This window comes from Setaria viridis, chromosome 2 (assembly GCF_005286985.2).
Source record: "Setaria viridis chromosome 2, Setaria_viridis_v4.0, whole genome shotgun sequence".
Taxonomy (NCBI): domain Eukaryota; kingdom Viridiplantae; phylum Streptophyta; class Magnoliopsida; order Poales; family Poaceae; genus Setaria; species Setaria viridis.
The window spans coordinates 15,985,994-16,009,567 of NC_048264.2; the positions used below are offsets into that span (position 1 = coordinate 15,985,994).

Sequence of the window (23,574 nt, forward strand, 5' to 3'; positions counted from 1 at the left end):
TGCAATATTTTTGAGTTTCAGTATGACAGAACAATACAATATTTTGAGCTCTGCAAATTTATGTCCATTCCAGTGATAGCACAATTTAGAATACAATTTGCCATCTATACAATTTCTATAGTTTTTGATGTGTCCTATACAATCACAACTTGCCCAACTAGCTAGCACCTGCGCAGTTTACAGAATACCAGGCAAAGCATGATTTACAGAACACATGCTTCTTCCAGGTTGAGCTTCCTGGCTGCGCTACATAACATATGCTTCTTCCAGCTTGAGCTTCCTGGCTGCGCTCAGGGAGGTCTGGTGGCTCTGTGGCCGTGCCCTGCAGCTACAGCTCGATGCGTTGGGAGGCTCCACCTCGTCTCACCACCGAGCGGCACGAGACCAAGGCTCGACGGCAATGGAATGGGCGGCAGTCGCGCAGGCAAGATGGGAACGCTCACTAGGCGCTCAGCCACGGGGCAGCCGCGTCCTGGTACTCCTGGAGGTCGGCGTTCGGGCGCCGTGGTGATGAGGGCTTGCATCAAGCGAGGAAGACGGTGACGGCGGCGGAGAGAGGCTCGACGCCTCGACAGCTCGAGTCGCTCCATGCTATGGGTTGAGATGGGCCACTCAGAGCCTGCTGCTGTGTGGCCTGGGAGAGAGGAGTTCGTCTGGGTCGTTGTAGGATCGATTCCGGACGGCGTAGCTGTGTTGCAATTTGCTTGAGGTTCTGCTGCGGTGCTAGTGAGGATGGAGCTGTGGTGGATCGTTATTTTCTGTTCCCGTTTGGTGTTCGGTTTTCTGATGGCGTGGTTGTTGCGTTGGTGTGCAGGTTAGCAGGAGAGGAATGGTGCGAAATGGTGAAGCACAACAACGTGATCCCCTCAAGAAGCACTGGCAGAGCTATGTCAAGACATGGTTCAACCAGCCCGCCCGCAAGCAGAGGCGCCGCATCGGTGAGGTCATTGTCTCCTCCCCTAACTTAATGCTTGGATACAATGCCTCCTTGTTTGCTGCCGCGACAACTTTCAAGTGTTACCGGGGTCTCGGTGGTTCCTGTGTTATGTACAACTAATGGGTGATCAACTAGGATTTAGTTGCAATTCAGAAGCTGTGGTCTACTGATAATTTATCCTGCACTCTGCAATAGTCTTATTATCATTGATAATGCATCGCTGCAAGTTTTTGTTGAAATTTGGTTCAAGTGCAGTATAGTGTCAACAAGTGTTGAAGTGTATTGTTTGGTGTCCTTGTTGATGCACTTGAATATTTGACTGTATAGCTAGCCATTCTACAAATTGGATGTCATATGATGTTAATATGGTTTGATCTGCATATAAACAATACACATTTGAGCGTTAGTAAGAGTTACCAATGTTGTTGCTTTATTACTTTTCTGCTATTAATGCGTCAAAATAGAAATTTCCTTGCTTTACTTAATATTTTCACTTGTTGTGTGTCTTTGTACCACTGGTCATGAAGATTCATTCCAACAGTTATGTTATGCATCATTTTTCCTTAGTGTTTCTCCTACTTGCTGACTTACTTGTTCGATCCTGCTATGCTCTGTATGCAGCTCGTCAAAAGAACTGCTGGCCCTCTTCGCCCCATCGTGCAATGCCAGACTCTCAAGTACAACATGAAGTCAAGGGCTGGGAGAGGCTTTACCCTTGAGGAGCTGAAGGTGTCAAGGTGATATATTGCTTCATTGCTGTCCTCCCCCTGAATTAACATTGAGTCATGTTGCTTCCTCAATATCCTAGTTTGCTTTCATTTTAGTTCAAATTTTATATGACCTGCTGTAATTGCCCCTGGTACAACATATACGGTAGATGTTGTGTATACTGTTGGTGTTTGTGCCTGCTGCTCTGTTGAGTCTGATATCTTTTCCTTTGCATCATCTTATACTAATGTTTGCAAAGTTTCAAGCCAGTAGCTTGTATTTTTTTTGCTTCATTTTCCATTTGTAATGGTGTTTGGAATTTGTTGTGTGATTTGCTAAGTCTTTCATTTATTATCGTCATGATCCATGTTGAGCCAGTCTTTTCATCCATGTATTATGCTATAGCCTTCATCTTGTCTATCTATTATTGATTTCAGGCTGCGGGCATCCCGAAGAAGCTTGCTCCAACCATTGGCATTTCTGTGGATCACCGTCACAAGAACAAATCACTTGAGGGACTGCAGGCTAATGTCCAGAGGCTTAAGACGTACAAGGCCAAGCTGGTTATCTTCCCAAGGCGTGCTCGCAAGGTCAAGGTATGGACACTTTTCTTTTCCTGAATGTTTCATCTCTTCAAGACATTGTCCCAGTTTCTTACAGCCTCTAATCATTGGTCACCTACTACCTTCATTGCAGGCTGGTGACTCAACTCCGGAGGAACTTGCCACTGCCACCCAGGTCCAGGGTGGCTACATGCCTATTACTCGTGGTGAGAAGCTCTCAGTTGAGGTTGTGAAGGTTACCGATGAGATGAAGTCATTCGCATCCTATTGCAAGCTCCGCCTTGAGCGGATGAACAAGAAGCACCTTGGTGCCCGCCAGAAGAGGGCTGCTGAGGAAGAGAAGGAAGAGAAGAAGTGAAGTGACCAGATATAGTACCCTGTTTTGTTTTGGTGCTGAAAATAGAGACCAACTGAACGGTTTGTTGTCCTCGTATTGTTTGCTACCTGGTACTCGTTTTTCTCTATTATGTTCATCAGATTCTTGCCCTCTTGGCTTCTGAATGGTTTAGGATTTAATGTGGTTGCTCGCCTAATCGCCTACCAGATTTTTGTGGTTGAAAGTTTTGGATTGCCCTCGAACCATCTTTTTGTCGATTCAGAGCCTTGCGCCTCTTGGTGCCCATTTGGTAGGAATCTTTTTTTTTTGTTTGTTTGATCGAATTTGTGTTCTTGAAAATGTAATTCCTTCTGATGAGGAGACGGTTAGTTTGCGCGTATTGAGCGTTGCCAAATGGAATTTATTTGCTGCCAACTGATCCAGCAAAAGTCAGAAGCGCATGTTTTGGTCAAAAAGGTTTAGGTGATCTGTGATATCAGTTATAGTTCATGAAGCTGTAGTTCCCTTCCCTTATTCTCTATCCTCTGATGAACATAGTATTAATAAGGTAGGCAAATTAAGTAGTGTAGGATGCATACAGTATACATGCTCCGGAACAGACAGATATGAGTATGATGTATGGGACATCTGTATTGAAGCGACCGAAGTCTTTGGTTATCCAAGTTACCTTAATGCTCGAGGCGGACTACCAGAAGTCTGAAGAACGACCCAGTTCAGAACTTCAGATGATGGAATGATGGTGATGCTTTGTGTACTCTGTTTTACCATGACTCAAAACTCAAAATGCAGCAGACCAGCAGTTGCACAAATTTCATTCCTCGGGCGTTCACATTGAGAACAGTGTTCTGGTTCTAGTTAGCACAGTCCATTTCTAATGAACTACCCTATATTACCACTGCAGCAAGGTTAATTATGTGCATGCGTAGTTGAGAGCCTGTTCCAAAAGCCATGTTGTCATGTACACGGAGCAACAGTCCGACACAGAGTTGGCATGGATGCATGGCAAACACCATATCGCCACACATCCGGTGAAATGAGACAGAGTTGAATAGTGCCAGGAAACAAAGAGTCTGCTTGGTTGGGTGTGGATGTTTGCCCAACTAAATCAAGGCATACCTTAAAAAATATTGGCTATCACTTGGTTCATTAAAAAAAATTGACATACCAATATTTTGTAGCCAAAATCATGGCAAGTTACTGAAAGGTACTTGAAGTCCATAGGTAGAAAAATATTGTTTGCCATATTTTGGTACTAAACCAAGTGGATACAAAATTTTCTTACCCTAACTTTGGTAGCCCTAATATAACAAGAATTGATTTTGGCTTGGCAAAAGTTGGAATCAAACTAAGCAGGCTCAAAGTCCATCCATATAAAGCTACATACGCTATTTTTAAACAATAGTCGGATCCGTAGAGATCAGATTACGGCACCAGCCACTGAATTCTGAGGGTCATGCATGACAGAAAGAAGAAGCAAAGAACATGCGAGCAGGTTACTGGACCAACTGAACAGGAAGAAGTAGAAAAATACAATGGAGCAATACACTGATGCGGAGGAGAGTACGTACGCACAAGTTGAAAAAACAATTTTTTAAGTTAAGGCCTTAAGGGATATAGCTATCTTTCCGCCTGAACTTCTCCACACGCACGAGCAATTGGAGGCGCCGCGGAGCCCAACAGGGTTCAGCCTAACCCCGCTTAGCGCCGCCGCCTCCCTAATTTCACACACACGCTCCTCCAACATCTCTTGGCTTATCCCAAACATTTTAGTTGGATTTGAGTGTTGAGAGGGAAACATTTTCTCTTTAAATCCTATTCACTCCTCTCATCCACACAAACACTCGCAACCCCTACACCTACAGCTCCCTCTTCTCCCACCATGGCAGGAAAGGGCTTGATCCTAGTGTCGGCCTCCAGCTCCACCTTCAATTTGCAAGGGAGCCCACTCCGGCCATTGGCCTCATCCCCATCAATGACCTCATCATGGAAGGGGCCCGGACGATCGCATCAAGCCCCTGGCCATCCTACCGCCAATGGGGAGCAATGAGGCGTGAGGGGCGCCATTGAGGGGTTGGCTGACCTCATGGTTCGGCCAAACCAAGGGTGTAGCCCCTCATCCCCCCTTCCTGTGCGTACTCTCCTTCGCCTGGAAGGCTAGAAAGCTCCAGAAGCAATGGGCCATGTCATCGAGTCCGTACAAGAGGCCGACAATGGGTGATCTCGGCTCGAAACGGTCGTTGAACACCCGGTTGTTCCATGGGAATGACATCCTGAGGCCATCATTGAAGTTAGGTGAGTGCTAGACTGGAATGGTGTACACGAAGAAGCGTTACGTCAGCAGCCACCGCTACAACCAGGACACTCACCGGAGAGCCCTCCACCACAGCCATGGTTTTAGGTAGTGGGCATACACACATCCAATGGAGGGTACCGGAAGGGGCTTACACCATCCCTCACGAAGAAGGACAAGGCGTAGGAGGAGTCCGTCAACTCCTCCACAAGCGGTGGCAAGGTGAGGTGGCACCAATTGCCGCCTCCAATCAAGAGACTGGGGGATAGTACAATAGTAGTCGGGAGAAATCCCCTAAGGGTTCCATAGTTGCGCAGCTAACTAGAGCAATCATAGAAATGCGCTTAGAAAATAAATAGTTAGCTGAGAAAGTGGTGGAAGGTCAGCTCAAATGAAAGGAGCTTTAAGATAGCTACAACACCCTCCGCCGAGACCTCTGTGCTAAGATGAAGCACTTGTTTAAGGCTGTAGGGAAGGATGAGCTCTATAATGCTTCTCCTTAAAGACCTTCCCGAGTATCTTTTTCTCCTTAAGGGCCCAACCCCTGCTAGACCCCCTCGGTTCCCTCTTTCTCCAGAGCAATGGTTTGTGCATCCTATACTCCTATCTCCCTAATTCATGAGTCAAAATAGTTTTCCTTTTTTAATAACCAAAAATATGTTGACTCAAATTAAAATGAACCTAAAGGCTCCACATGCTTCCTATGGTGGGCTTACTTATGTTTTATCCCTATGAGCATACACTTGTTGCTTGTGAACCAAAATCTTTAGGATGTCATGTTGTCTAAGTAGTTGATGCTTGTTTTATGGTTTGATGAAAGGATCCATGCTCTTTTTGCATAAGGTACTTGGAAACTTTCCTTTGCAATATTTTTTAAAAGACCTTGCAAGCTCGGAAGCTCTTCTTTGATAGACTCCTTCCTACCAAAGCCATATGTGTCCACCTTGAAAACCATATGCGTATGCTTCTTATTTTTGCATTGAACTTTGTCAAATTGATAATGAGCCATTGTGAGATTCATTTCATGTTTTCATGATCAAGATCACGTACATGCTACATCAACATGCAAAGCTTCTACAATAGAAGTGAAGCAATATACCATCCATCCATGCACCAAATAAATAATCCGCTATATATTTGATGACTCTCTCTCAAAAATAAAAAAAATATTTGGACACACGAAGGTCCAAGAAGAAAAAATATTTGCACACATGAAGGTCCAAGAGAAGAAAAGAAAAGATATACATGCTCATAAAATAATTAAAAAAGGGGGGAGAGAGATCATACAAGGAGTCATTATCACCATCCACTTATCCACAATCATGCACATCTTCATCAGATTGTATGACTTGATTTCTCCTTGGATCTGGTTTTTAACTTTGCAATATCTATGATACAAGTATGCCTCTTTACTCCCTACCTTGAGCTCCACAAAGACCTTAGTAGAAGTAGCATGCAATAAGGCAGATCAATGCCTTGGTGAGGAATCAAATACACTGAGCGATCTGAGAGAATCAATTGAGGAGCTAAGAAAGGTTATGTTTTGAAAACCTATCAAAACCCAAGTACTTGACAGAAAGAGTGGTAGTGACTTGAATCAAGGCCGTTCCATGCCTCAACTACCCAATACCACATGATAGATACTTCAAGATTCACAAGTACATGTATAACTTGGAATGACTCATATGTCAGCTTTACTAGTGGAAGCTACGTTTCACCTTAGTCTTTAGCCTTCACTCGAGGATGAGCAAAGGGCTAAGTGTGGGGGATGTTGTTGATAGTCCTTAAGTACCAAATTTGACCATCAATTCCTGCATAAAAGACATAAAAGATGAGCACGTAACATAGTGGTAGGGCTTATTAACTAACTAATTCCACAAGTTTTAGTGAATATTTGTTTGCAGGTACACACCCATGAATAAAGAGAAGAAACACATCCTAAAGTAGCAAGGAAATAGACTCTCAACTAATAAGGTGAAAGCACATGGATCCAACAGCCCACGCAGGGGGTGATCGACTCACATCCACGGGAATCACCCCGTACCCACTTGAGGACCCACTAGACAGCGTCTCAGCCAAAGGGGAGGCTAAGAGGTGATTGCCAGGGGTCGAATCCCCAGAACCTCCTCTCGCCACCGCCTTCCATGTGTCGCCTCCTGGTGCCTCCCTTATAGCTGTTGTGATCGGTTCCCTCATAGTTACCGCCTTGGAACCACCCTTTGGAGCCTATAAAAGGAGGGGATTGGCCTCTCCCTATACACACCACAAGAAGAAATGAAGAGCTCCATTCCAAAGGTGAAGGGGTGCTTTGGCTAGTGCTTAGAACAGGGAGAGAGTGAGGGGTAGTTCGGCAAAATGTCGGAACCTCCACCACTCTTCCACCAGCTTGTACCTCTGCAGATGCTTATTCGAGATTCCTTATGTGGTAAGTTCTTATTTAAGTCAGTTCTACTTTCTAGTTTGCTTGCGGGTTCAATATCTCTATCTAAGATAGAGTGCCTTAGTCTTATTTAACAATTTAGGATTAAGCTAGTAATCATTTGCGTAGATGTGGTGTTTAGGCTAAGGTTGTTGTTGTTTTCCTTGTGCCCCATAAAATGAAGAGGTAGGTGGCAGATGGTAACAACCCTAAATTTATGAGAGGGTAAAGGATAACCAGGATGTGGTAGGGGTCATGCTCTAACCCTAAATTTCTTCTTAGGAACTTTTATATAGGACGCACTCCTATTGAGTCCAACTTGATAAATGGCCCATTGAGCATAAATAAGGTGACACAGCACCATGGACAGAAAAGGTCTTTGTAATAAATTGATGATTGTGGCCGCCTCAGAATATATATTGATATGAGTCTAGATCCATATGAAACTAGACTTGATAAGATTTCCATGAAGTACTTGAATGCCCCAATCCGAGTCCGTATGCGACCGTGGTGACCGTCACAAGTTGGTGGTATTCTGCAGTCCGAATCTAGCATGCGCGAATCCTTTTCCCTTTCGGTCTTCTCCCTAGTTCCTAATCAAAATAAGAGTGCACATATCTCCATGATCTAAATATGATGGACATGAACGCAAAAATGAACTCACCTAATGATTAAGTTGACGAGGACGGGCGCAAGTAATAGGATTAGTAATTGGTACTTGTGAAGGTGTGGATGTATCGTTGGTATTGATATCCTCATCATCCTCCACTTCTTGCATTTGAGTCGTCCTCGACTCAATCTCATCTTCTTCTCCCAAATATGGCTTCAAATCTGTAATATTAAATGTGTGACTAACCCTAAAGTCTGTAGGCAGATCTAACTTATATGCATTATCATTAATTTTCTCTAGCACTTTAAGGTCCATCAGCCCTAGGCATCAATTTAGATTTTCGCAAATCAGGAAACCAATCCTTTCTCAAATGCAACCAAACTAAATCCCCAGGTTCAAATTTTAGTTCCTTTCTACCTTTGTCACTAGCAAACTTATACTTAGCATTCATGCGCTCTATATTTTTTTAGTTGTTTCATGCAGTTTTAACATCAATTCAGCACGTTTAGTAGCATCAAAATTTAGTTTTTCAGAAGATGGCAAATGCATTAAATCAATAGAAGCATGAGGCAAAAAACTATAAACAATATGAAATGGACACATCTTTGTAGTAGAATGCAGCGAGTGATTATAAGCAAATTCAATATGAGACAAACATTCTTCCCACGTCTTAATGTTCTTCTTTAAAGCAACACTTAACATAGTAGACAAAGTTCTATTCACAACTTCAATTTGACCATCAGTTTGGCGATGGCATGTAGTACAAAACAAAAGCTTAGTCCCCAATTTTGCCCATAAAGTCTTCCAAAAATGACTAAGAAATTTAGCATCACAATCAGAAACAATTATGTTTGGCACACCATGCAAATGAACAATTTCTCGAAAGAACAAATCAGCAATATGAGTAGCATCGTCAGTTTTATGACATGGTATGAAATGTGCCATCTTAGAAAATCTATCGACAACCACAAACACACTATCACATCCCTTCCTAGTTCTTGGCAATCCCAACACAAAATCTATAGAAATATCTTCCTAAGGAGCGCTAGGAACAGGTAGTGGCAAATACAAACCGTGTGGATTTAACCATGACTTAGACTTTTGACTGTCGTGCAATGAGCAACAAATCTCTCCACATATCTTTCCATCTTTGGCCAAAAGAAATGACCAGCAAGTATGTCCTCCATTTTCTTCGCTCCAAAATGCCCCATCAAGCCTCCTCCATGCGCTTCCTGCAACAACAACAAACGAACGAAGCTAGCTGGAATGCATAGCTTGTTAGCTCTAACCACAAACTCATCACTAACGATGAATTTGTTCCATCCTTTCCTATCTTTACAATGCAGCAACATATCTTTAAAATCAGCATCATGAACATAGTGGTCTTTAGTTGTTTCTAATCCAAAGATTTTGTAATCAAGTTGATTCAGCAAAGTATATCTCCTAGCAAAGCATCAACAATGATATTCTCTTTCCCAAACATAATGAAAAAATTCAATAAATTCAACCCACTTGGCATGTCTACGATTCAATTTTCCTTGACTACGAATATGCTTCAAATATTGATGATAAGAATGAATAACAAATTCTTTGAGCCACAAGTAGTGTTGTCATGTTTCTAATGTTCGAACAAGAGCATATAATTTCTTATCATAAGTGGAATAATTCAGAACAGGCTTGCTCAATTTTTCACTAAAATATGCAACAGGTTTGCCTTCTTGTAACAAAACACCACCCAATCCAATTCCACTACATCACATTCAAGCTCAAAAGTCTTATTAAAATTAGGAAGTTGGAGGAGAGGTGCATGTGTTAACTTATCTTTCAGCATGTTTAAGGCGTCCTCTTGTACATTGCTCCAGTTAAAAGGCACTCCCTTCTTTGTAAGCTCATTCAATGGTGCAGCGATGGTGCTAAAATCCTTTAAAAAGCGGCGATAGAAACCAGCAAGTCCTAGAAAATTCCACACTTGTGTGATAGTCTTTAGCACAGGCCATCCCTGTATACCTTCTACCTTAGCTTTATCAACCTCAATTCCCTGTGGAGTCACAACATAGCCAAGAAAAGACACTTGATCGATGCAAAAGGTGCACTTCTCAAGGTTACCAAATAAACGTGCATCTCGTAAAGCATTAAAAACAGCACGTAAATGATCAAGATGCTCATTCATGGATTTGTTGTAAATCAGTATATCATCAAAGTAAGCAACAAAAAATTTCCCAATGAAAGCATGCAAAACCTCGTTTGTTAATCTCATCAAAGTACTAGGTGCATTAGTTAACCCAAAAGGCATGACTAACCACTCATATAAACCGAACTTAGTTTTGAAAGCAGTTTTCCATTCATTTCCCAGTTTCATACGAATTTAATGGTACCCACTACGCAAATCAACTTTGGAAAACACAACAGCACCACTAGATTTATCTAAGCGTGGAATAGGGTGTCGATATCGAGTGGTGATATTATTAATAGCTCTACAATCAACACACAGATGCCATGTTCCATCTTTCTTAGGCATTAAAATATTAGGTGGTATCAATTTGACTAGGTAGAATTTTTTGTGACTGCTACCATGAGGTTTCTTAGCACTGCATTGCAAAATTGTGAGTAGGATCCATCCATGCAACTTGATATTTCCATGTGCTACACTCGCTGTCAGGTTGGTGCGGGTACATGTGCTACAGTTGTGGATGACTTTTCTACCATCAATGCTACAAGTGAACATCTTGTGAAAGTTTTGGAACTGCCAGGGATGCATCATCCAAGGCCATATACTTTATGGTGGAATAACCACGGTATTAAGATTAAACACCAAGTGAAGGTAAAGTTTTTTTTTGAAAACTGTACAGCGGGGGAGGCACCCACTGTGATAAAACAAATTAAAAAGGGAGAAGAAACTGTACAGGGAGAAAATGAAATGGGTACAAAAGTACCCTAAAAGGGAAAAAACATCCAAAGAGAGCTATACAGTCTAAGCTAAATTAAATCAACCTAGTCAAGGAAAGATTGTCTATTGCTTTCTTTGATTTTGGGAGGTCTGGCCTCATCCACAACGTGTGAGACCTAGGAATTTATGGATGGACATTTTCATTCAAAAATCAGTGCATTTCTTTGCTTCCAGATGTGCCAAGTAGCTATGATAAAGATCTCCATGAAGAAAGGATTTTGAGACATGTCTTTTGCAGTCTTGAACATCCTGTAGAATGGGAGGTTAAGGTGCCATTGTAGACCAATTTTGCTCCAACACGCTGAATTGAAGCTGTAGGTGAAGAATAAGTGATATGCAGTTTCCTCCATATTGTTGCTGCACATGAGGCAATTATAGTTGCCACCATTGACCATGAAGTTTTTCCATCTTAGAAGGTTTCTTGTATTCAGTCTATCCATCAAGAGAAGCCATGAAAAGACTCGAAGTTTGTTGCTACACCTGAACTTCTAGATCCATATGAATGGAGTGTAGGGATACGAGGTAGGCTACACTAGCGCAAATCAAAATTTCTACCGCGTAAAACCAGGAAGAACTGCCGTATAAGGATCATGGGATTACCACTCGACGCACTACTGGTGCGGAAGATGTAGATTTGCGTCGATGCAGCGAAGACGATCAACGTAGTCGTACGTAGTCGATCAACGTAGTCGTACGTAGTCGATCACGTCAACGTCCAGCAGCTCCTCAGCAGCTCGTCCTCGTGCAGCAAGATCGCCCTCGTGCCGCGGCTCGTCGTCGGCTCGTCGTGGCTCGTCGGCGGCTCGTCGTGGCTCGTCGGCGGCTCGTCCAAGTGCTACAGGCGCAACACCTCCAAGGTATCCACACGTGCAGGGAGGAAGCGTCGCAAGCCGGACTGCTAGATTCACGAGTTGCAACAGGCGAGGGCGTGGGAGGCGCGGTAGATGTGTTTCGCCAAAAGGTGTAAACCCTAGGGCGCCCCCACCCTCTATTTATAGAGGTTCCTAACGGGCCTCTGAGTCTGAGGCCCATTAGTACTTCTAAACCTAATCCAACTCGGATCACATCCGAATTGGGCTTCCAGCCCCTTAAGTGTGTGACCCTATGGGTTCGGATACGTATAGACATGGCCCGAGTACTCCTACTCGGCCCAATAGTCGGTAGCGGCCTCTAGCAAGACGTGCCAACTCCTATACGCACACAAAGATCATATCAGACGAACCATCACAACATAATATACATGCTATTCACTTTGCCTCATGATATTTGGTCTAGCTTCAAGCCGACCGCTCTTTCTCGATCCTGTGATTCGGAATCCCTTTGTAGGTTAACTCTTAACCGTACGTACCATGGCCATGTATTTTCGGATCCGATCACTCGAGGGGCCCAGAGATATCACTCTCAATCAGAGAGGGGCAAATCCCATCTTTATTGACCATGTCTCATAGCATGCTTCTTGACAAACCCGAAAGCTACCTTTATAACTACCCTGTTACGGCGTAGCGTTTGATAGCCCCTAAGTAGGTCGATCCACATCTTGAATACATGCGACAATCTCAGGTCTAAGGACAAAGCGTATATGTTGTTTAAAGAGAGAACTACTTCTCGTGTTGGGTCAGTCCAAGCACATGTCTCCACATGTGTCCACATTATTAGTTCAACATCTCCATGTCCATGACTTGTGAAACATAGTCATCAACTAATACATGTGCTAGTCTAATATCCATGTGTGTCCTCACATGAACTCCGACTAGGGACAACTTTAGAATAACCATACAAGTAAAGAGTTTCACATACAATTCACATAATTGCAAATCAATTCAAGTAGCCTTTAATGGATATTCAATGAACACAATATACAAATCATGGATACAAATGGAATATCATCATCTCTATGATTGCCTCTAGGGCATACCTCCAACATGGAGAGGGTGACCTTATGTTCCTGAATGGGAAATTTTAGAAGTGCTTGGAGGAGTAGGTGCTTGATCCCCATAAATAGTGCTAGAAGTCACGGGTTTCTCCCTACACTTGAATCCCTTGGATGATACCTTGCAACTGTTGGTATTCTTGAAAGGTTTCTTCAGATAGCGGTATGTGAAACTGTTCTTCTATAGAATTATTTTGCAAGAAATCTACTACTATTATGTGCGTGTTCTTTGCAAAGCTGAACAGTCTTGGGAAGGAATTCTTCAACAATATGTCATTCCAAACATCCAACTAGAAGAGAACATATTGTGGCGGAACTGCCCTAATTAACTTAGCTAAAGCACAATTAAGTTGCCTGACACGCGATCATGCGCTTTAATCAAGTTAACTTGGCAGTCCGTCTGATTTCCTCCGATAAACCACTACACAGGACCGAGAAAGCATAACTCACATGAAGGTGAGTGGTTGCAGAGAATACAATAGATCGATCAAATTAAACAAGTGCATTTATTTATTACAACACCAGGTTTGAAATTTAAACATAAGTTGCAAAGTTCTTAAGCGGCGGAAGTAAACAACGGAAGCTAGCGCCGAAGTCGGACGTCACGATGAGGCCGATCATGACATCAAAGTGTCTCGTCCTCGCCGTCCGAGGAGGGTTCCCACTCGACCATCCACCTAGGAGGAAGCTGGGAAGGCCAAGTGCCACTTGGGGCAAACTCAGAGACGTCAACATCACCTGAAAAGATATGCCACAAGCAAGGCTGAGCGACTACGCTCAACAAGACTTAACCGACGGGTGGTACTAATCCACCAACACTAGACATGCCAGCTCTCTGGCTCTGGGGTTTGTTTTGCCAAAAGCGACTAGTGTAGGTCCTTACTTTCAATGTTTTAGCCACCAGTTCTACTTTCAATTACCAATCTAAGTTAGCAACTATACTAAACAAGCATAGTTTTCCAAGCAATTAGCACAGATAACCATATTAGATCCTCATCATCTTTCATTCTTACTCAGTGTAGCATAGCGATCAAGCAGTCCCAAACTGTGAGAGGTAGACGAATCGATTCGAATTTCTTAACCATGCATGGTAAACCTAATCTCATGACATCCGCGCACCATGAAGGGTTGCTTCCTTTGTCGACCATCCCCATCAATCCCCAAACCCGTGTCGGGCCCACTTCCCTTGGTACAAGGCTCCATAGACCCAGCCTCTGCCGTCCTATGACCGCGCTTGTCACCACATGCGGCCGCAGGGGAAACTCTGTTCCAGAGACAGTGGATCGAACCGCTCACGTCCTGGGTCAATCAAGTACCTAGCTTCCCCATCTCATACTAGGTATGAGATTAGTACTGTTCAAACACTTGATCACGAACACCATCACTTTTTGACCTTAATCCAATTTCAAGTAGACAGACGGGGCAATCCACCGACCACCAAAATAGTTCACAGAGCCCTGCCCTGACCATCGTCCTTATAGTTGTAACAAAAAGGAAAGTAGACAACTCATATAACTCGCGAGTGACAGTCAATCACTTGACTTTTACCGAGTCCTATTAAGCATTACAACTACTCGGTCTATCATACTAGTGTTCACATCAAAAGGGTACCTATCTCATGCATCTATGGTTTCAAACAATTCTTGTAACGTAAATGCACACACATAACAACGGAAGGCATGCGCAAGTTTAGAAAAAACTGGGTTATGCTCCGAGGCTTGGCTTCAAGCGGGACGGTAGCAAACTGGTCCTCGGCTTGCACGGGCTCGACTCCTGCAGGCGGCTGCTCAGCTATGACTTCGTCTTCCGGCGCCGGGTGCAGCTCGTACGTGCCGTCGGCGAGGTTCAGCTCTACACGAAATCCAATGCAGGATAAGACATTTAGACGGTGATTTCAACAGTATTAGCAAGTATTTAAACCCAAAACTATAGCAAAACTATAGGAAAAGGTGTGACATCCACTTTATTGGATTCTACTCAGAACGAGGATTCCAACCAAAGTGATTTCATATTTTTCTGATTTTTCCTCGATTTAAGATGAAATTTCCAAGCTTCTGTTGATTTGGAACGAGTTAAAAGAGTTGGATCGGGGAAAACTTACAATCTGACCATTAGACTTAAGGAATATCTATACCGGGATCCTCAGATTTAACACAGAGAAGTCCTTGAAATTTTACACAGATACCCTCGGACAATAGAAAAAGATGCAACCGAGCCCTCGGGCGACGCGGACAGCACTCGAGCGAGGCGGACAGCACTCGGGCGAGGCGGACAGCACTCAGGTGAGGCGGACAAGGTCAGGAGAGCTAGAAAGGGGGTCGGCAGCTCACCTCTGGTTCTACTGATGAGGTCTTGGGGTCGGGAAGAAACAAGCTGAGGCGGAACGAGGAACTATGGCGGCTTGGGTCAGCATCGCGGGAACTGTTGAGCGCGAATCAGAGGAGTGTGCGGCGACGAGTGCGGTGGAGAAGAACAGAGCAGATAGTGCCGCAATGGCAGTGGTGGCAAAGGGAACTCTAGTAAGAGGCTTCAGTACCCTTTTTATAGCTGCGCGGAAGGGTTCGGAGGAAGGAAATGAGCTCGAGCAAACGAGCGGATAAGAGTGAGGGAGGAAGAAGTGCTCTGTCGCGACGGTGATTGGTCGACGCCTCCATTGGCAAGCTCGGACGCAATCTTGCCCTGGTTGGGCAGCAAGGATTTGGAGCTGGGGGCCAAGCGGGTTTGCTGAGCGCGTGGATCTGCTGGGTCCATGCACGCGTGGGGTCACGGCCATCAATGGCGGCGGCGCCATTGGCAGACACGAGGGAGGGAAGGGCACTACAGGCGAGGACGCTGCAGGCAAGGTGACAGGGTGAGGGTGTGACGTGAGCATGCACGGGACCAGCGGCTCTACCGGGGCACGCTACTGGCGAGGCGGGGAAAGGAGTTGTCACTGCCTGTGCGGTGGTTGGCAAAGGCGGCAGTGTCGCGGGACGCGCGCGCAGGCAGCGCGGCCGAGATGTGACAGGAGGGCCGGAAGGCATCGGGGCGCACGGCCGGGGATCTGGGTGGGGCAAATGCGCGTGTGAGGCGAGGCGGTACCGGCGTGGCAGCAGCCGGTCTTCGGTCGCAGAGTGGCCGGGGCGACGGCAGAGCTGCGGGCAGTGCGCCTAGCGCGGCCGGTGAGGCCTCGAGCGAGACGAGATGGAACAGAGCGGAGGACCGCGGGTCGTCCTCGCGCGTGACTGGGGAAGAGGCGCGCTAATCCATCTTGTCGCAGCCGGCGACTGGGCGAGGCGGTGCTTGCCAGCGAGGTCACGCCACGCGGCGGCGACGCCCTGGAGCGCGGCACATGCGCGCTCTGGCAATTTCTGACCAACGGATCCGTGAGATTCTTTGCCGGGCCCATCTTCAAACCTTTGGATTTTCCGATTTTCAAACCGCACCACGTTGACTCCCTTTAAACAAGTTGAAGGACCCAGACTAGGGTCCAACTTTTGTAATTCGACCGAGTTCAAAAACACAGTGTATTTGGAGATTCAACACCTCAAAGTTTGGAGGAACACCTGTTTTCAGGACTCAGAGAAGAACGGCGATTTGGCTGGGTTTTCAGGGTTCGAGGCTGATTTCCAGACTTAGCCGGAATTGCTGAAGGGGGCTGAGTTGACCAAACTAGGGACTTGACCTGGAAGTTGCCAAAGCTCTTCTTTAAGCACAAAGGACTTGCTCTTACGATTAAAACACCATTTAAACACCCAGGTTGTTACACATATTTACCATCACCAACTGTACATGTTGCTACCCCTCTGAACTGATCACAGAGTTTTAGAGCATCTTTCCACCTGAAGGACCCAACTTCACCTGCTGTGTGTGGGACTTCTCCATTTGTGTAGTAGGTTTCCCATATCAACTTTACCCAGGGCACGTCTTTTTTTATGGAATTTATCAAGGTGCTTCATTAGTAGTGCATCATTTTGCTTTCTCAAGTTGATGACTCCCAATCCTCCCTTGGACTTTGGCTTACATCATCTCGGCCATGCTACCAAGGACTTCTTCTTATCATTCACGTTTGCTCCTCTCCAAAGGCAATCCCTTTAAGCTTTGTCCATATTATCAACTGCCCCTAGGGAAATTTTTAAGGTGGACATAGTGTAGGTGAGTAGAGCAGTGAATACTAACTTGGTTAGTTCAATTTTGCCAACTAATCCAAGAAAAGTAGCAGTGGTAGAGTCTCCTTTCCATTTGATTCATTAGGGGAGCAAGATATGTAAATTTTGGTCTGGTGGTGCCTAAAGGCAGTCCAAAATATGTAAAGGGTAGGCTGCTAAGATTGCATCCAAATACTCTAGCCAAGCTGGTAGCCTTTTCCATGCTGAGATTTAAGGGGACTAGAAATGATTTGTGGTAGTTCACTCTTAATCCAGTGGATGAAAAACCTTCCAAAATTCCTTTGAGAGAAAACAATTCCATTTCTGAGGCCTTCTTGATTAGGATAGTGTCATCTACATATTGTAGAACTGGGACATCATTTGTGGCTGCCTAGGAGATTGGGAGGCTGAATATGTTCTGGTTGTGAGCTTTGTTAATAATATATTATAGCAAGTCAGCTACAATAACAAAAAAGGAGTGGTGAAAGGGATCCCCTTGTTTGACCCCCCTCTTGCAGTGAAATTCTTTTTCTGAGACACCATTAAGAAGAATTGAGGATGTCCTAGAATCTAAGATCCTTCTAACCCAATCACACCACGTGTCACTGGAACCAAGGTGCTTCATCATGTTCAGGATGGTGTTATGTTCAATAGTGTCAAATGCTTTCTCAAAGTCTAACTTCAGGATAATGATCTCTCTCTTTGATTGTTGGCATTGGTGTATGTATTCAAATGCCCATGCAAGGCAATCTTGAATTGTTCTATTCTTTATAAATCCATATTCATTTCGGTGAACAATAGGAATAATTCTCCTTTGGGTGGATTCAAGAAAATTTAGGGACTTTTATGCAAAATAACATGATGGATAGAACAAACACTAGTGCTAGTTCATCACTTTAGTTCTGTTCTAGTGCTAGTGCTAGTTCATCACTTTAGTTTTGTTCTAAGTCAATCTTCTCTAACTTTGACTAAGTCTATAGAAAAATATAATAACATCAAAAATATCAAATAAATGCACTATCATGACATATTCCATGATGGATTCAACAAAACTATTTTCATGATGGACATACTCGCTTCTCATTTCACTCCTCATTTCACTTTTGGTGAATGACTCTTCACCACTTCAACTGATGAATTTTCCACTTGTTAGCTTGATCACAGCTTATTCGTGTGTCTTCATCTTAGCCTCTAACTTCTTGGGTCTCATCCTCCTTACTTGAGTAATGTCAAACCACCTATACAGCTGAGTCTGTCCACAGTCACGGCACTCCCATCATCAAAGATTCAGTACAACTCTGCCATCACCAATCGGACCAGGCTTATTATCAAATCAGTAAGAAGCACAATAGTAACAATCCTCTTTATTGTTACATAGATCTAGCAGTGCAACAGCCTTCAGAAAGCAGCAATCAGCCTTCACTTCGTGTGCCTCCCACTTCACCTACTCCAGGATGCACCCTTTGCTGGTCTGTGAGGCACAGGAGGCCGACAACCCTTGCTGCTGGCGGTAGTCTGACCGCAGCCCCACGCACACACACAGGTGCACGTCTCCCACCCTTAAGAGCCTGTCTGATCCGGCGTCCTAAACTTTAGGACATGTCACATCGGATGTTTAGATACTAATTAAAAGTATTAAATATAATCTAGTTATAAAACTAATTGCACAGATGGAGTTTATTTCGCGAGACGAATCTATTAAGCCTAATTAGTCCATTATTTGACAATGTGGTGCTACAGTAACCATTTGCTAATGATGGATAATTAGGCTTAATAGATTCGTCTCGCAAATTAGTATAGGGGTTCTGCAGTTAGTTTTATAATTAGCTCATGTTTAGTCCTCCTAATTAGTATCCGAACATCCGATGTGACCCTCCTAAAGTTTAGTACTTGTATCTAAACACCTCCTAAGGATGGGTTATTGGGGGTAGTTTGCGACTTTGCGGTGCACGTGATGACAGGGAGGCAGAGGACGGTGGTGAATTTGGAAGCAGCGGGGGCATGAACCTAGCTCTGTATCCAAATTTGAATTTGGGAATGAGGAGAGGGTTGGTGTGTTTTCACCTCCCCCTCTCTTTTATTACTACATTAGCAGATATGGCCGCGTCGAATCCCTTTGTACTTATCCTTTTCCAATTCCTTTTAATAAATTAATTCATGTTTTTCATTGGTCCTGCGTACATACATAATAGCATACATACATGCCAAAAAAATTGTTCAGGAAACTGCGACGGGGCCTCGCCATGTACATATATCAAACAAGATTTTGTGGAGCAGAATGACCAGGAAAAAACATGATAACACACTTTTTAGAAAACATTAAAAAATCATTCAGCCAAACCGCAACGGGAGCTTCACCACATATACATATGAAACAATATTCATGGAGCCGAGTTCGTTCAAAAAAACATATTCATGGAGCCGACTGACAAGTTAATTAAATGGGTATTTTTACATTACTATGGGCTGACTAACACAAACACGCTTCACTAGTTTGCAAATGAGCTAAGGTTGCTGTTTGTTGCACTGCTTGATGGCCCTGACAAAATGAGATTCACAAACACGCCAGGGTGTTCGACCAGGTTAACAAGCAACCAATGATCATCCTAAGACAAGCTGCTGGTGACCTCCATCTCTGGTCGTACCGAGCAAGATCAAGTGCACCCGCGCAGCGCTGCGGGACTGGAGTGAGAAGATCTTGATTATTGTAGGGTGACTTTTCTGTTTTATTCCTTCATCACCTCTCTTCAAAAATCTCTGTATGCCCCACACACGTCGCATGCATAATATAATTGTTCAGGTTGGCGTTTTGCCCACCGTAGGTTCCTAAAAAGAGAGAGCAGAACACAAAATGGAGCGCCTTTCCACCAGAACGGTGAATAGAAAGTAGAAACCCAGAGACAATTTCCTGCACCACAAGAAAGCCGCCAGAATAAACCCTGGCCTGGCACAGCCAAGAGTGTGAAGAGATCGAGCATTAGAGGATGCAACATGATTCCGTCATAGCATCCAGGTTGACATCATTGTCATTCCATCTTTAGGTACCTGCGCAACCTCTTGCCAACCATCCTATCGTGCATTCAACTACTGGTTTCATCATGTCCGTCAAGGCCATAAGAAGGATCATAGTAATCAGCATAGTTGTCAAGGTCCAAGACTCCCCAACGTTCAGTGAAGTATTCAAACATAAGACAGGTATGTAGAACATTCATAATAGGACAGCAAGGCTCAAACTTCTCAGGATCAGGTTCCCAATAATAATTGCGGCTGTAGCCGTAGACGTGACGATACTTCTTAGGTTTAAACTCCACCCTATAATGATCAATCTTGGCACCATCCACTAGTAGAGAACTTGACTTTTGATGCGCTCCCTTTTAATCCCGATTTAAAGTAGGTCCGGTATAAAAGGGGGTGTTCAGAGCTTTACTCCTGGTTGGTATTTACAACCGGAACTAAAAGTCACCTTTTGTCCCGGTTCAAAAATCAGCCACCCGTGGGGGACCCTTTAGTCCCGGGTGAAAAAATCAGCTACCCGTGAGGGATCCTTTTGTCTCGGATGGTAAAAATAACCCAGGCTAAAGGTCACCCTTTTAATCCCGGTTGGTGTTACCACTCGGGACTAAAGCTCACGACACCAACCGGGATAAAATGGGGTCTTTTATCCCGGTTGAAAACTCCAACCGGGATAAACAGGTCCCTCACGGGTGGCTGAAAAAGAACTAAAGCCCTCGGACCCTTTTATCCCGGTTTGTAATACCAACCGGGATAAAGTGGGTCTTTTATCCCGGTTGGTGTTTCCAACCGGGATAAAAGGGTCTCCCACGTGTGGCTGGGGCAGAACTAAATTCTTCGGACCCTTTTATCCGGTTTTGTAAGGCCTCCCTGGGACCCCCCGGGAATTTATTTATTTTTCAAATTTTTTTGCAAAACCATTTATCCCGGTTGGTATTACCAACCGGGATAAAAGGGGTCTTGTATCGCGCCTGGCGTGGCAGCCCATTTAGTCCCGGTTGGTATTACCAATCGGGACTAAAGCGTGTCTTTAGTCCCGGTTGAGGGACTCGAGAAAAGACACCCCTTTTGTCCCGATTGCTTTATCCCGGATAGTTTTTCGAGAGATTTGCACCTTTCCAACTGGGACTAATACTCAGTTTTCTACCAGTGATCAAATTCCATATAATCAGTGGTTCCTATATGTATGTCGGCCATGTGTTTCTTAATCTTGTCCATCATGTTGTTGGTCTTGCGGTAGTAGTTTCTTGTCTTTTTCCTGAGAATGATCCGATTGTGCTTAGCTCCCTGCGTGTTGACCATGAAGACATTGCGCCAGTTGTCTAAGATGATGTTGCGGCAGTTGCGTATGTCGAGGCCCTTGGGGTTAAAGATTTTGTGATTGGAGTAGTCCGCGAGTAGTTTGGTGGTCAGCTTCTTGGTCTTAATCCAGCCGCGCTTAGCTTGCATTGTAGGGCATTGTCCCAGACAATGTTGAGGCAGTTCCATACGTCGAGGGAGTCTAGGTGAAGGCACTTGTCAAGGATGGCTGCCAGTCCTTTACTCGTGAGATCATTGCGGTATAGCTGAAGGGAGCGTAGCTCGTAAACTGTGGAGATGACCATGGCCTCCATGTCATTGACATAATATATGCTTCGGGTAGCTTTCTTTACCACGTCCAAAGTAATCGAGACAAGTAGAACATTCAATATTAAGGCTGCGAGGGTGAAAGTCCTCTCCAATATTATTTTCATCACAATCCATATGGGTTACATGCATATAATTCATGAGTAGCTTCTTTTTCTTGATCCTAGCTTTTATTTTGCGAGTCATGCAGATGTTCCAGCAGTAGTGTATACAGAGCGACTCCAGGTGGACACACTTGTCAAGTATGGCTGCCAGCCCTTGATTGGTGAGGTCATTATGGATAAGCTGGAGGGAACGTAGCCCGCGCATTTTGGCTTCTCCATCTCCTATGATGCTAATGTTCCGTTCTGAGTAGGAAAAGGAACACGCGTGGCGATAATTCCCAGGTGCTTCAGCCGTGGCCACTCCTTGGCAACAACCTCAAACACTCGCTTCTGCTGCAGCCGCCAACAATATGAAAGCTGAATGAATCATTGATCTGATAAATTGTTGCACCAGACGAGGATAAGGGTTCTTTAGCAATGGCGCTCTGCATGTGCAGGTAATCAATCTTTCATTAGGAACAGGTATATGTAGCGCTACTATCTAACTTTGTGGTACAAAATCACAAAATATTTCATAAAAGAGGTAATAAGAGGATAAAGAACAGAAGTAAGCTCACTGGTCGGCGAGGCAGCGGAGGACGCCGTAGTGGAGGCTGGTGCCCTCTCCCCAGAACGCTTGGCACTGCCCCTGGCTGCGCCGCACGGCGTCGATCATCTGGTTGAGGTCGACCAGGTTCCGGTCGGAGAGCGCCTGGTAGCCTCGCATGTCGATGCGGCGCCAGAGCTCGGGCTCGTCCCGCGCGGCGCGGCGCCAGGAGCGGCACACCTTGTCGGCGTCCAGCATGATCTGGAACGGGTCGAGCCTGTGGAGGATGCAGGAGATGAGTTCCGGCGGAAGCCCGCCCAGTTCGGCACTGATTCCGGCGGCCGGCGCTGGTGCCGGCGCCGCCTCCGCCGCGGCTGGAAGGGTCGACAAGGGCATCGCGCGATCGATCGAGTTCGTTCTGCGGGGCGCTAGAGGCGATTTGACTTGCTACTATTCCTCGTATCTCGTAACATGGATAGGGGGCGGTATGTAATGTCGGTGACGGGGCTTGGAAAGGATCCGGCGTATTAGCATTCTCTTATGTTAAAACAAAATATAAGAAATCAAAGACGGCACGAATATTATATATGTCGCCTTGATGCAAGCCGAATCACAGCAAGGATATGGTTTGGTTGGAAGTCATTCTTAGACGGACACATATGTATGATCATCGGAACGGCTAGCACTCGAACCTCCGGTGGAAGATTTACCATCAGACACTCCAACTATCAATTGCAACATTAGAATGTAACAGTTGCAACATCAGGAATTAACTCTTGCAACATGAACAAAATTACTTAAAAACATCCCTTTACAATAAATACATTTCTTCCGATCCAAAGATAGAAAATTCCCCCACAACATTATATTATGTTTAATGCAACATTCATCGATAAATCTTGATGAAAAAAATAAAAAAGTGTTGTAACACTTAAGATGTGATACTACAAAATCACGTAATCAACCATGCAACATCAAAAAAAGTCACCCGCTGAACATTCTCAAAATCACCTCACGTAACATCCAAAAATCATATACAACATCGCATGTTACCTACCGCACAATCATAAAATCAATATCACACCTGGTTTTAAAATAAAATCAAGTGTTACCTATATATACAGGCCTCCGCTATTCTGTACCCGAGTCCCTCCGCGCACCCGCCCCCCGCGCGCTCGACGCGAACTGGGCGTCCCCGCACGAGAACGGATTTTTTTCCTCCGCGCGCTGGTGTCCCCGCACGAGTCCACCGCCTCGGCGGCGCCACCACCCTGTCCCAGATACTCGTCGAGGCCGGGATCAGCCCGTGCAGGCTCCGCGACATGCGCTGCATCATGCACGTGCTCACCGTCTCGGGCATCTTTGTCGTCCAGCACCCGGACCAGGCGGCGGCGGCGGTAGAAAGCAGGCACGACGCCGCGTTCTACAAGCTGACGGC

The 23,574-nt window shown here is 44.9% G+C and overlaps 2 protein-coding genes across 2 annotated transcripts; one reads left to right on the top strand and one right to left on the bottom strand.

The window, feature by feature from the left end:
* The first annotated feature begins 824 nt into the window (after nt 1-824).
* On the top strand, nt 825-2,637 carry LOC117842360 (large ribosomal subunit protein eL13z). Its single transcript, XM_072291950.1, is given in 5 exon segments — nt 825-864; nt 867-949; nt 1,559-1,666; nt 2,083-2,241; nt 2,342-2,637. Coding segments are annotated over 5 exon segments (600 nt in total). The 5' UTR covers nt 825-839; the 3' UTR covers nt 2,567-2,637.
* Nucleotides 2,638-21,835: 19,198 nt separating this feature from the next.
* LOC117844144 (F-box protein SKIP19-like) lies at nt 21,836-22,616 on the bottom strand. Its single transcript, XM_034724908.2, has one exon. The coding sequence runs from the start codon at nt 22,530-22,532 to the stop codon at nt 22,164-22,166; it is 369 nt and encodes a 122-aa protein (XP_034580799.1). The 5' UTR covers nt 22,533-22,616; the 3' UTR covers nt 21,836-22,163.
* Nucleotides 22,617-23,574: the final 958 nt, after the last annotated feature.

Coding starts and splice junctions, on each gene's coding strand:
- LOC117844144 (XM_034724908.2), bottom strand. CDS start 22,532: ATGCCCTTGTCGACCCTTCCAGCCGCGGCGGAGGCGGCGCCGGCACCA.